At 36.3% G+C, this 12,449-nt stretch overlaps 1 protein-coding gene and 1 long non-coding RNA gene across 6 annotated transcripts; one reads left to right on the top strand and one right to left on the bottom strand.

Moving 5' to 3' along the window:
* Positions 1 to 4,161: 4,161 nt before the first annotated feature.
* On the top strand, positions 4,162 to 9,088 carry LOC148875595 (uncharacterized). Its single transcript, XR_016105745.1, has 4 exons — positions 4,162 to 4,529; positions 4,926 to 5,142; positions 6,535 to 6,593; positions 8,356 to 9,088. It is a non-coding gene; the product is annotated as an uncharacterized LOC148875595 (long non-coding RNA).
* Positions 6,686 to 10,002, bottom strand: BGLU41 (beta glucosidase 41). Of its 5 annotated transcripts, XM_088966488.1 has the most exons (14): positions 9,702 to 9,999; positions 9,506 to 9,572; positions 9,355 to 9,413; positions 8,902 to 8,977; positions 8,752 to 8,823; positions 8,588 to 8,675; positions 8,256 to 8,511; positions 8,027 to 8,142; positions 7,815 to 7,914; positions 7,691 to 7,724; positions 7,571 to 7,602; positions 7,382 to 7,484; positions 7,199 to 7,307; positions 6,686 to 7,053 (listed from the first exon to the last, which is right to left on the bottom strand). In XM_088966488.1, exons 1-14 carry the CDS (start codon positions 9,822 to 9,824, stop codon positions 6,864 to 6,866), a joined length of 1,425 nt encoding a protein of 474 aa, XP_088822614.1. In that variant the 5' UTR covers positions 9,825 to 9,999; the 3' UTR covers positions 6,686 to 6,863. The 5 variants fall into 5 exon arrangements, with proteins under 5 accessions (XP_088822614.1, XP_088822615.1, XP_088822612.1 ...); XM_088966489.1 differs by having other exon boundaries at positions 7,691 to 7,914; positions 9,322 to 9,413; XM_088966486.1 differs by having other exon boundaries at positions 7,691 to 7,914.
* Positions 10,003 to 12,449: the final 2,447 nt, after the last annotated feature.

Raw genomic sequence — 12,449 nt, 5'->3', positions numbered from 1 at the left:
GAATATTTCTATAAATATTGGAGATGATCTCTGAGAGGGAGGGTTGTGGGAAGGAGGTTGGGTTATGGAGTTAGTACTCACACAGTCACATTTATGGAGGGGAGAGCAGTCAGGGAGCCGAGAATCTTCGAAAGTAGTTTGTTGAGTTGCCGTACTATCCCATCATGATCACAGTTTCTTGGCGCCAGTAGGTTAACTTTTAGCATGGGATTCCATGTAGTTTCTCTTCTTAACTGAATGAATATAAACACTCCAGTGGTCTAATTGCAAAGCAAGGAAAATAACTGGGGGAGATCACCGGCAGCTGTCAATGTTATCACTTAAAAAGCTTTTCAAGTTTGGAAATTGAATGCAATTTCTTTCAGTTTCAGACTTTCGGGGCTGGCATAGTGCGGAGCCAGGCAGCACATTTGGTAGGGCGGAGTCGACACCAGCACAGGACCAATGGCGCGACCACATGCGGCGAGCTCGGATGACTGCCCTGTCAAGGCCGGATCGCATCCTGACTGTTTGCATGCGTCCATTGTCACGAGACCTCAAGTATAAGTAGGGCATAACTTCCCCAAGGTAAAGGATTCGAAAACTGGAGCCCAAACTCCCATTCTCCCCATCTCTTTCGCTCTCTAGCTTTTTGGCAACCTCGTCTAAACTCCTTGGACCTTGTCCGTCTTATCTACTATGCCCTCACTAACTTGATCGTCGGAGTCCCTGCATCGAGTTATCACCCGAGGCCTCTGATGTTCCCTTCCTCACAGATACTCGGCCTCAACCGGCATCAGTCGACCTTGGACAAACTTCATTGACCCTTGGCCATAGCACACTTCAAGCTCCTTTGGCCCTCGGCCTTGACACCCCTTAGATCCAACCACTAGCCTTCTCGTCCTAGAAACTAAGCAAATTTATTGTGTTGCTCTCGGCCAATTTGAGCACCAACAAAGCCAATATTTGGTCCATTAATATAAGATAAAAATATAGGTGTCAATGGACCAGATTTGGGTTGAAACCAATCTAAATTAAAACAAATTTGAACATATTGGATGATCCAAACATTGAACTGGACCAGTCCAAAATGGTCCAAAACATTCATTGGATTGGATTGGACCTGGTCCATTTGTAATGGACTCACATTGGATTGGATCAAATTGGACCAAATCTAGTCCAATTGACACCCCTACTCACAACGTGTGCCTTTTACAGCCATGCATTGGAAATATCTTTGTAATTGCATGTGTTTTTTCATGGGAAGATGTTCCCAATGCAAGGCTGCAATGGACTTGTGAGAATGGTGTGAGCATGGTCTTGTGAGTATCAAATCTTATTTCCTAATACTTAGTTTGAAAAAATACAAATACAAATATGTACAGTGCAAATATATGCAAAATACAAGGTTTTGCACTCTACACATTTGTATTTGTACTTCCAAACTGAGCCTAAGGAGTACAAACACAAATATGTAGAGTACAAAACTATGTATTTTGTATTATTTTTATGTATTTATACCATACATATTTGTATTTGTACTCCTTCTAAACTGAGCCTAATAATCAAAGTTCACTCCAGTGCATTGGTTTAAATAGGATAATTGTTGTGTTGTAAAATGAGGTTTTAGACAATTATCAGAAAACTTATGGGTAGCTTAAGACAATATGTAAACAGTAAGGATACAGTTTATCAATTTCATGAATAGTAAAAATAATTTAAGAGATTAACCCAATTTCTAATGAAGAAAAGGTGAGGAGAATAACTCTTGACAATCCTTCTCAACTCTCAACTCTCCAAACTAATTTGTACATGTAAGATTTCTTGGTCATTTGAGAAAGCTCACTAGACAACCAATGAATGAGTTCCAGTTAAAATGTTCACTAGTTGGTCAATTTTGTCTTTTATTTATTTATTTATTTTTTGCATATAATTTTACTTCAGCCTTGTATAATTGTACCCCACTTTTGTTGGTGTTGTCTACAAGCTACTATATATGGTCTGGGTCTGACCATGTATTTCTATTATAATTGGATCAGGGTTGATTTTAGTTATTCCGAATGGATTAAAAGCCAAACCGATTATACAAGTAACATTATAACGTCAACTTTTTTCTTGATATATTTATAATATTATCATATTAATATTCAATTGTGTCAATTCAACAGATAAATGGGTTTATCGTTAAATTACTGCTTAAAAGTAGAGTTGCAACTTGGGCAGGCCCAATTTGAATCCAACCTGAGGCCTGAGTTTTTGGGCTTTGATCTTGGCTTAGATAGAAAATTTAGGCCTGACCTAAACCTGGTTGGGCTTGGGTTCAGACCCTGGATAGACCATGCCCAACCCTTTTCTAATATACATTTTATTTAATTATAAACAGCGTGGCTCCCTTTTATAGAATAAATAAATAAATAAATATATATATATATATTATTTATATTAAAATATCTTTTTTCTAATTATACATACATATTCAAATATGTTTCTTTCAATCCATTCTACTACTTAGTTTGGCTATGAATCCCAAAAAAAAGTGATTGTACCAAAATATATTCACAAGTTCTTTTAAACTTGACCGAAAGTTGGATTTGACATCAGGTTGGGCCTGAACCAAGCCCATGATTTGCATGGTTGAGCCAGTGTTGACCTCAACCTGACCCAACCTACCCAAGAAAGTTGCACCTCAAGTTAAAAGTATAAGTTGGCCAGGCCACTCTTATGAACTTAGGCCCCATTTGGTTCATGGGAATAGGGGTCTGGAATCGGAATCGGAATAGCCTATTCCAACTCCAACTGTTTGGTTGGATGGAATTGGAGTCCCATTCTCATTCCTGCTGGAATGGTATTCCCTCATTTGAGAGAATGGCCATTCCCTGCCCCTCCCTTGGGAATGAAATCTCATTCCTGTTGATTTCAATTCCCATTTCCATTCTTGTCTGAACCAAACAGACTATGAGAATGGACCATTCCGATTCCGATTCCGATTCTAACTATGAACCAAATGGACCCTTAGATTTCCTACTTTCTCTACCCACACCCTACCCTTGGTATACTGCAGCCACATATCTCACGGTACAAGATGACAGTGTGGCTGCAATTTAAGGCGGGTAGACAGTGGGCAATGGGTAGAGAATTGTGGGCAAGGAAATCCAAAGTGCATTCTTTTTAGGTCAGATCTGATAGTTGCAATTGCCAATTAATAATGGATAATTTACTAGAATACCCCTATAATTTCATAAATTTACTTAAACCTACCTTATAGTTTATATTTTACTAAAACATACCTTATAATTTGCAACTTATTTATTTAATTGACCTTTCACTAAGAACTATTTATTTTGTCATATGAAAATATTAACACGATCATTTAAACTAAGTAGAAAATGTTTAAGGGCATGGACTCATGGTTGTTTATTCCAAAAGTATCTATAAACTAAAGTGGAAAATGTTAAGCCATAGTTATTTATTCCAAAAATACCTCTAATACTTTTTTTATTCGAGTGATGGAAAACATTCGGTTGCGGCTGTGGCTAAAAATCACCTAGGCAGAGTTTTGGATTAGAAGAGGTGTAATCTTGGCATCTCTATCATCAACGTCGTGGATGTCCGGGTTGCATGAGAGGCCCATAATCTGGCCGGAAACTTTGCGGTGCAAGAGATTATCATAAAAGGAGATTCGAGAATAGTTATTTCTTGTCTCAGAGGTCAAATTATGCCTCCCTAGACGCTTAGAAATATTGTGAAGGACTGCTTAATGATCAGAGATTCAGAGACCAGTTTAGGCATGGGGTGGAATATAGACACGTGTTTAGAGAAGCTAATTTAGCTGCAGACTGGATTGCTGGTGAGGCTAATTCGGTTGGTAATGGTTATATTTCTCTTAACCTTTGTAATCTCCCTTGGGACCTCGACTTAATTTGTTAAGAGTGATTTGTGGGGTTGTGCTACCCCAGTCTAGTCTAGTGTACCAACTCCTTGTTATGAAAAAGATTTAAAAAAAAAAAAAAAAAACTGGTTCTCCACATTTATCGAGTCGGAACCAGATCTACTACCCTGACCTGGACCAAAGCCAACCAATTAAAAGTTTAAAACACTTACGTGCCTAACCTGGCCCATGCCGGCCCATGATCACCCCTACCTGAAACATTTATCGGCTGTCCCCTACGCTTCCAACTTTTTATGCAGCCAAAAAAATTGTGCATTTTTTATCTCAAAGAACTCTCACGACTGTCTCTGACGGACTCTTCTGAGAACGAATCCTCAAAACACTCGTCGAAAGCAAAGTTTACGGTCTACCGCTACCGGCTTGTCAGGGCGAAGAAATTATCTCCGGTTGACGATATAATCGAGCACCAGAAGAAGTAAAACGACATATCGAATAAGGATATGTGATCTGATACGTTTCTCTCTATGGCCAATCGGGTATGTTTGAACGTGCCTGCAGACAGTTCGATCAAATGCGCGAGTTAAAATGCACCCGCACGCTGAAATCCTTGGTGCCTTCTCCATATCGACTTGCACCGATTTCAAGAAGTTCTATAAACTTGGTTAGATTTTCCGTGAATTTATCGGATTCTCCAGATAGTACAGTATTATGATCTGGGCTTTCTGTGACATGAGTTTATCGGATTCTGCGCTTTCCTTTATTAATAAGATGGAAGGGGATGATTTGGGTAGAATGGTATAGATTTGTTGCGTCCCAGATGTTAAAAGTATCAATGTCAAGCCGCGGGGCATGTTTCTTGCGTTAGAGGCGGTTAAGTTAGTTGTGGAATTGGATACGAAAGGAATGAAAAGTGATATATTTGGCTTTAATGCTTTGATTAAAGGGTTTTTCAATGCTGCAAATTTAGAAGCAGCGAAGTGACTTTACTGTGAATTGCAGAAAATTAATTCCGAGTAGACAGAATTTTGAGGCACTTGTCCCTTTTCTCTGTGACCAGGGAGATTTTGATCTGGCCCTTGAGCTCTGCGAATAAAGTCTAAGTTGATGACATATGAATGCTGATCTCCTGTAAGCAGTGGTGGATGGGCTGGTCAAGGAGTCAAAACTATAGGAACAGAAGAAGCTTCTGAAGCTAGGCGGTCGAAAAGTTTCCCCACTCTGGCCTACAAGTGCCTTTGTGATGCGCATCGATAATTTTCTTTGGTGCATATTATGTAAGTTGAGTCCATTCTAATCACCAAAGCGATGTTTTCAATGGTTGATAACCTGTTATTCCAGTTTCCAATGTAATAAGAGCCTTCAATTAAATTCTCCCCTTGTTGAGCCTAACATGCCTACTTGATCCAGTCATGATTGGCCTATTATCCTTGCAAGCAGAAAGAGTACATGTTATCATTTTGGTGATATTATACTGTCCTCATTTGTATGCATAATTTTCTTCACTTTTTATTTGTTTTAATAATTGAAGTGTAAAAGCTAGGAGATTTGCTTAGTGCAATAGTAAAATCTTGGGAAACCGTGGAAATATGGGTTTGAGTCTGAGACTTGCTACTTTGTGCAAGAAAATGCCAATGGTTAGGTCCATATCCAGTCCACTCCTCCCAAGACCCTGGATAACCAGAACAAACATTGAGTACTAGACCATTTTAGTTAAGTACAAAACTTGGAAGTTCAGAACATATCAACCGATCTTAAAAAAATATTCATACCATGCCATGGATTTTCTTAATGTAAGTATTTGATGGTTTATGGACATTATGAGGGAGGTGTTGAGGCTGTGTTAAAAAGTTGTTAAGATAAGGGCTATGGTGTTACGCAAGGAAGTTGACTTTCAAAGGAGATGAAACAGGAAAACTTATTGAGAATGAAACAAAGAAAATAGAGGAGTATTGCAGCTGCTTTTATGTAAAATTAGTCCAAACATTTGATGTATGCATACCATAATTTATGGATATTTTGCTTATTTCATCAATTACTTTATATTGGTGTAGAATGGTTCTAATCTTCAATTACAAAGAAAAGGAAAGATCCAGTTTGGGTAGGATTGAAGGGTAGGTTCCTTCTTGTCTAAACTGGACATGTGGTTGACAAGGGGGCTTCTGGAGCCACCAAGGACAAATATGAGGCAGTGTATCTCCCATGTCAAATTGGCCTGATCTAATGAACGTTTTGCACTGTCTGAACTGTTTAGAAAAAAACAAAGATATGACTAACTAAAAAAAAAAAGGCTACATTGGGAGTTGATTATTGAATTTTGATGGCTGGCAATTCTAGAGGACATTAATAATTTCATATAAGGAGTAAAAGCAAAATAAGTAGGCTGTTTCTGCTCATCTGCTGAAGATATGTTTGATGGGTCTTTGCCGTGAATCCTAGCTGCTTATTACTTGCATGGAGATAATTGAATCATTGAGTAGATGATTTTGTTTGACCTTTTAACTGGGTAGTTCTATGTCGTAAACAGTAAACACTTGATATATGATTTTTTATGGCTAACTCAATATATGAAGTGTTCTATTGTTGCTACATTATTTCTTTTTCCTAGTCATTCAAGTCTTAACCCCGAGTTGGAAAGTTTGGTAACCATCAGTTTGCTTTTTCTTCAGGATATTCCCCATCTGATGCATGTGCACTGAATAATTGGTTCAGTGTGGCCATATGTAAGGTATGAGGTGGCTCCCTTTTATATACACTTTCTCAAATAGGTCTTTGTTTTGAAATTACAGCAAAGAGAAATATGCTAATCATGGGTCTGCATTTACACATCTAATGATTACCAATTTTTATACATCAAATTAGAATTGAAAGAGAGCAGATCCAACATGTCTACATAGAATCTGTATTTGTCATCTTATACAACATGTCATATGTTATATGGATCATAAATGGTACAACATATGGTTACTGCAAAATGTTAGAGATTAGTGAAAATTGGTTACTCAGATAACATTTCATTCTGACCAAGAAAACTTTTAAACCACTGAACAGAAGCCTTGGGGATCCTTGTAAGGTTGTTCTTGTAGTCTATGTAGTACAGGCCAAATCGGACCGTGTAGCCTGAGTTCCATTCCCAGTTGTCAAGTAATGACCATATGAAATAACCACGTACATCACAGCCATCTTGCCTGTTTTGATTCATGTTCTATTTGTTATTTGTGATCTTGATTGTGAAAGACATGAGAAAAGGAGCTGATTCTTAAGTTAGCAAACATAAACTGCATAAAGTCCCACACTGAAACTACACCAAGTGCACAGAAGGTGATTAATTACCTTATAGCAGCAGATAAGTTTGACAGGTAGTCCCTATGGTAGCTTATCCTCTTATTATCCTGTAAAGCTGTGCTCAAGGCCATGAAAGGTTTGTTTGGATCATCCATACCTGCATCAGTGAAAATAAATTATGACATATCTCCAAGAAGTTAGAGCTTTAGTCATTGAGATATATTATCTTACCATTTTCAGTTATAAAGACAGGTGGATTCCCATATTTATCTTTTACGTATCTTGCTAACTTGCGAATACCCCATGGAACAATATGCAGCCAGTGAGATGCAGCCTGTAGGAAAGATACATGAGAACAGCCTTGTGGAAAAATCTATGGGCTATGGTACATCTTAAAATAAGCTTATATCTTGGACATACTGTCTCTCCAATTGCAATTCCACCTCGAGAAGCTAAGATGAAAGACATACAACACCATTATCAGATCTTGACTTGATCCAATTTGTTAACAAGTACAAGAGCATTGCTTTGGCATCTTACATGTTGTAATAACAGCAGCATCAGATGAAGCATCCTGCAATACTAGTTTACGGATTCGAATCTGATCGTTGCAAGCATATAATGTGGTATAATGATTTAGGCCAATAAAATCCATTGAACCTACCAAAAGTTTGGACATCTCAGATGTGATTTCAGGAAGCCTGTGCTTCACAAGATTCTGCATTGAAAGAGGATATTTCCCGAAGAAAAGGGGATCAAGAAACCTGCTTGCAGTTGTTTCCATGTTAATCACATACCCATATTTAATCCTTTACCATCCAAATGTTCTTTTTTTTCTTAAACTTTTTATTTATATTAGATATTGTGAGAGGTTACCATCCAATCCCGAAGTCCATAGCTCTTTGTGCAGCATACTTATCCTCATCAGCATCAGATATTGGCTCATACCATTTGGCATCAAGTGCTATACCAATAAAGCCTCCTTGTTTTTCCTGAAAGACCAAAATAAAAAAAGCTTTATGAACAACTTTTCTTGTTAAATCTGGTTTATAGAACTATTTTTATTGCTAGTCAGAGAAACATATCTAGGATTATGATAGGTCACCTTGAAATGAAGCTGGTAAGTATGAAAGGCAGTGGCATGAGATAAGAGGATATTATGAGCAACTATATATGGTTCAATGGATGATTTTCCCTTCTTGCAGAACAAGTGGCCGAGAATGGAACATCTCCCTGGAGCTTGAAGTCCTGTGTCATAACCTTGGAGTGAGAACCCATGAGGTTCATTGAAAGTAATCCACTGCTTCACTCTATCACCGAAAGCTTGGAAGCAGGTAAACGCAAAATTCTCAAAGTCTTTTCTGCAGTTAATAGACACATATTCAGCAGAGACTATTTGTTACTATTTCAAAAATACCTGTAACGTAGAATTCTTACACTATTTTTCCGCTCAACCATCCATTGTATTTATCTTCAAGCGCCTGTGGAAGATCCCAGTGGTATAGGGTGACATATGGTTGTATTCCTAATAAAAAGAACTTTGAATCTTCAGTAATTTGGAATCTCATGAAAATTTAGTTACACTTATCTGAAGGAGAGACCTTTTTCTAGAAGAGAGTCAATGAGGTTATTGTAGTATTTTATTCCTTCTGTATTGAGTTCTCCACTTCCCTCTGTTAAAGACGAGACTAAGAGAGAGCTATATAGAAGCAAAAGTCAGTTGAAAAGAGCAATGTTGAAAGCTGTGTTACCAGGGAATATCCGTGACCATGATATTGAGAATCTGTAAGCATCCATTCCAATGTTCTTCATTAGGTCCACGTCCGTCTGTTTATGGAGGATATCTATTGTTCAGTTGTTAAAACAGAAATTTTACTGCCTTTTGTTTTGACTACACCACATGATTATATATTATTATGTTGACCAAACTTAGAATACTATTTATTTGTTGACCTTCATCCTCACCGACATGATTTGTTCTTTTATTTCATATATTGAAGGAAAAATATTAAAATGACATATGCAAATGGTATATTGTTTTGATCTGTTCTTTTTATCTTATTATAGTTCTAGTCCACCTTAACAACCTTATCTAGATGAAGTCATTCTTCTTAATTTCCAATGGTTATGATGGCTTCCAATATTAAAAGTTAATGAATCAAACAATCCACCTCTGAACCTGGTTAGTATTCCTTTGATTTCACCTTGAATCGGTGATATTGATCAACAGCCACGTCTGCGTTGCTAAAGTCCATAATCCTCCCTGTTTACAACACAGAATTGAGCTTGATAAAGTTGATCTGTAAGATGATTATAATAGGTACCCGTCATCCATCTTCGAGTTTGAATTCAAACCTGGTCGCCTAGTGAAGGTATCCCATATACTGGCTCCTTTATTCCCTTCATTTACAGCTCCTTCAAACTACCACATGGACAAGTCACGGCACCATATTCAGCAGTCATGAAATTGTGATTGAAAGGAAAAGAGAAGGAACCTGATAAATTTATCCAAAAGCAAAAGAATTGAAGTTTTTTTTTGGGGGGTAGAGACCTGATAAGCAGAAGAAGCAGTTCCAAAGACAAATCCATCTGGAAAGTCAGCTCGACTGATGGCCTTGGACGACGATTTCACCAACAGCTCCATGATCAACAGCGTGATTAGAACGAAGTCCATTGATACAATCTAGTTTGTCTAACTGGAACCAAGGCTATGGAAAGTTAAGTTTGTGAAGCAGGGTATATGAGATAAGCAATAATGGAGGAGTGTGCTTCAGTCGGGAAGGTGAAGACGTGGTTGCAGAAGAAGTACGCAAAAGCCGCCCTTTATTTTATTCTCTGGGCTCTGGCTTGTTAAAGGATTTTGGGAGTTCGTATTTATATAATTTTAAGTTCCTAACCTTAACGTTATGTGCACGTTAGGGGTGTTTCGTCTCTTGCAGGATTGGACTGATGTTCGATTGAGTGTCAGTTTAGGATAAGTAGAATTTTAACTTTAAGCTACGGAGAAAGATTAACACGCAGAGAATGGTAGGGTTCCACGTCAGCAACGAACAGTTTCCTTGACAGTTTTATACGTCATCATTTGAGGCGCCCATTTGTGAGGAGCAGATACCGTCTTCCAACTGATCTTCGGTTGGTTGCGTTTATTACTAATACGTTGCATTTAGGTTTAGATTGGATTGGCTTTTTTTTTTTTCTATATTTTTTGTCGGTGTCTATGATTGAATTGGTTGTTGGAGAAATGGTATGATAATAAAAGTTACTTTTGATAATTTAAGACAGTGGCTTAAGATTAGTATAAGAGTGTAGACACTGCATAGCATGATTCATATGCTAACATGCAATTATGCACCATTTAAGTGCAATTTCTTTCTCCTGGACGTTAGATAATCTCCAAATTTACTTTTAGTGTATGTAGGAGGATGATGGTGAATTGGTGATGTTCCATTGGGAGTATATGGTTTGTTAAAGTGTTAACAACGAAACGAAAGGTCAATATCTTCGTTACAATTTTGATGTCGTTGAAGAGTAGAGCATTTAGCTTTTTTTTGTTTATTCTTTTTTTTTCCATGTGGATACACATAGGGGTATCACATTCCAACCCTTGTGTAGGTGGAATCAAGGATTAAGGTATTGATACGATATTCTTGATATAGAGTATATCATATTTCACGCGTCATGTGTATGGCCGTATTGTGCTGTATTGATGTATATGATTCAATACGCACTGATACGGAGATGTATTCATGCCTAGTTTGATAAAACTATATATTTACTACTTTTGGATTGTCTTTCATCTTTAATAAAAATTAAAAAATACATTTATAAAAATTGAAATGGATAATTTAAGATTTAAAAATTTCAAAAAAATTTAATGAGAACTAAAAATTATAAAATTAATATATTTCATCTACCATAGATGATTTATATATTTTATTTTACATATAATTATATGTTAAAATGAAAACATGGTTATTATTATTTGAAAAAAAATAGAGTTATTATATAAAAGTAATAAATAAATAAAAGTTTCCTAACAAAATCAATGGAAAACAGAAAAGTATAATTATAAAAACTGAAATGAATAATTAAGATTTAGTTTTCCTAAAAAATTTAATAAAAACCGAAAATCATAAATGATTTATTTTATTTACCTTAAAGGGTTTATATGTTTTATTTTACAATTATATGTAAAATAAAAGCATTATATGTTAAAAATGAAAATATATTTATCATTTAAAAAAGGAGTTGTTATTTATATAAAAATACTAAATTAATAATATTCTCAAATATTAATAAAAATTGGAAATTATAATTATAAAAATTGAAAGAGTGATAATTATTGTATGATGTTTGAATGTTCTAGAGTCCCGTTATTATTTATTGTAATGTTTCTCTTCATATAACCTATTGAAGTATGCATTTCTCATGTGTTTATACTTTATTCGTAGACAATTCTGCTTTTAGTTTAATATTATTAATGTATTTATGTGATTTGTATGCATTTCATTAGCTTATCCAAGCATTTCTATATTTTCGTTTGTATCCATGTGTTTCCAAAACATATCCGTGTCTGTGTCCATATACGATTTATCCGATATGATACTCGATACCGATACTTTGATCCTTGGGTCTGTGTCCATGTGGTTCCAAGTCTTCGTTACAAACATTTGCAGACTGCATACCTTACTAACTAACAAATTGATACCTTGCAATTCAAACTTGTGCTCGAAAACCCAGTTCAAATCCATTTTAATGTTAGATCCTCTAGCTCTAAGTAACATCCATACGCCCATACCTACAGCTGTTTGAGAGCGCTTCAGCATTGTTTGAGTTGTATTGAATGAACTGCTTTCAATAAGCTAGTACAATTAGCTTCACCAGAAAATTGATTTTGCAGTTCATGCATGTTTTTGGCTTTCTAGGTTTTTCACCAAACATGGCTTCAAGACTTTTTTCTGTATTGGGCTTACCTTGCATACCTTTATTTGCTTATTAATTATTTATTTTGGCATGGGTTTAGAGAAATACTTTTGGTCCTTAAAGAATGAGGGGAAAATGGTCCTTTTCACGGTGGATAATGGGGCAACATCACCTTTGCTTTGAAAAATTTTAACTTTTAAAACAATTTGTCTCCCAATAAAGTCTTGCATTGCATTTGTACATCCAAATTTAAAGCCCGAATGATGCATATTTATGTGAAACTAACCATATCCTGTAATTGATCCGATCCATGGATGTAAATTCAAAAACAAACTTTTGATGTAATCTGGGATGTTATGCATCTCCCTTTGTGATC

Source organism: Nelumbo lutea, chromosome 1 (assembly GCF_056320005.1).
Source record: "Nelumbo lutea isolate HS-2025 chromosome 1, American lotus-T2T, whole genome shotgun sequence".
NCBI lineage: Eukaryota > Viridiplantae > Streptophyta > Magnoliopsida > Proteales > Nelumbonaceae > Nelumbo > Nelumbo lutea.
This window is presented reverse-complemented; position numbering and strand designations above follow the sequence as displayed.

Coding starts and splice junctions, on each gene's coding strand:
- BGLU41 (XM_088966486.1), bottom strand. CDS start 9,824: ATGGACTTCGTTCTAATCACGCTGTTGATCATGGAGCTGTTGGTGAAA. Junction 9,414..9,505: donor TACCTTCACTAGGCGACCAG/GTTTGAATTCAA, acceptor TGTTGTAAACAG/GGAGGATTATGGACTTTAGC. Junction 7,054..7,198: donor AACTTATCTGCTGCTATAAG/GTAATTAATCAC, acceptor GAATCAAAACAG/GCAAGATGGCTGTGATGTAC.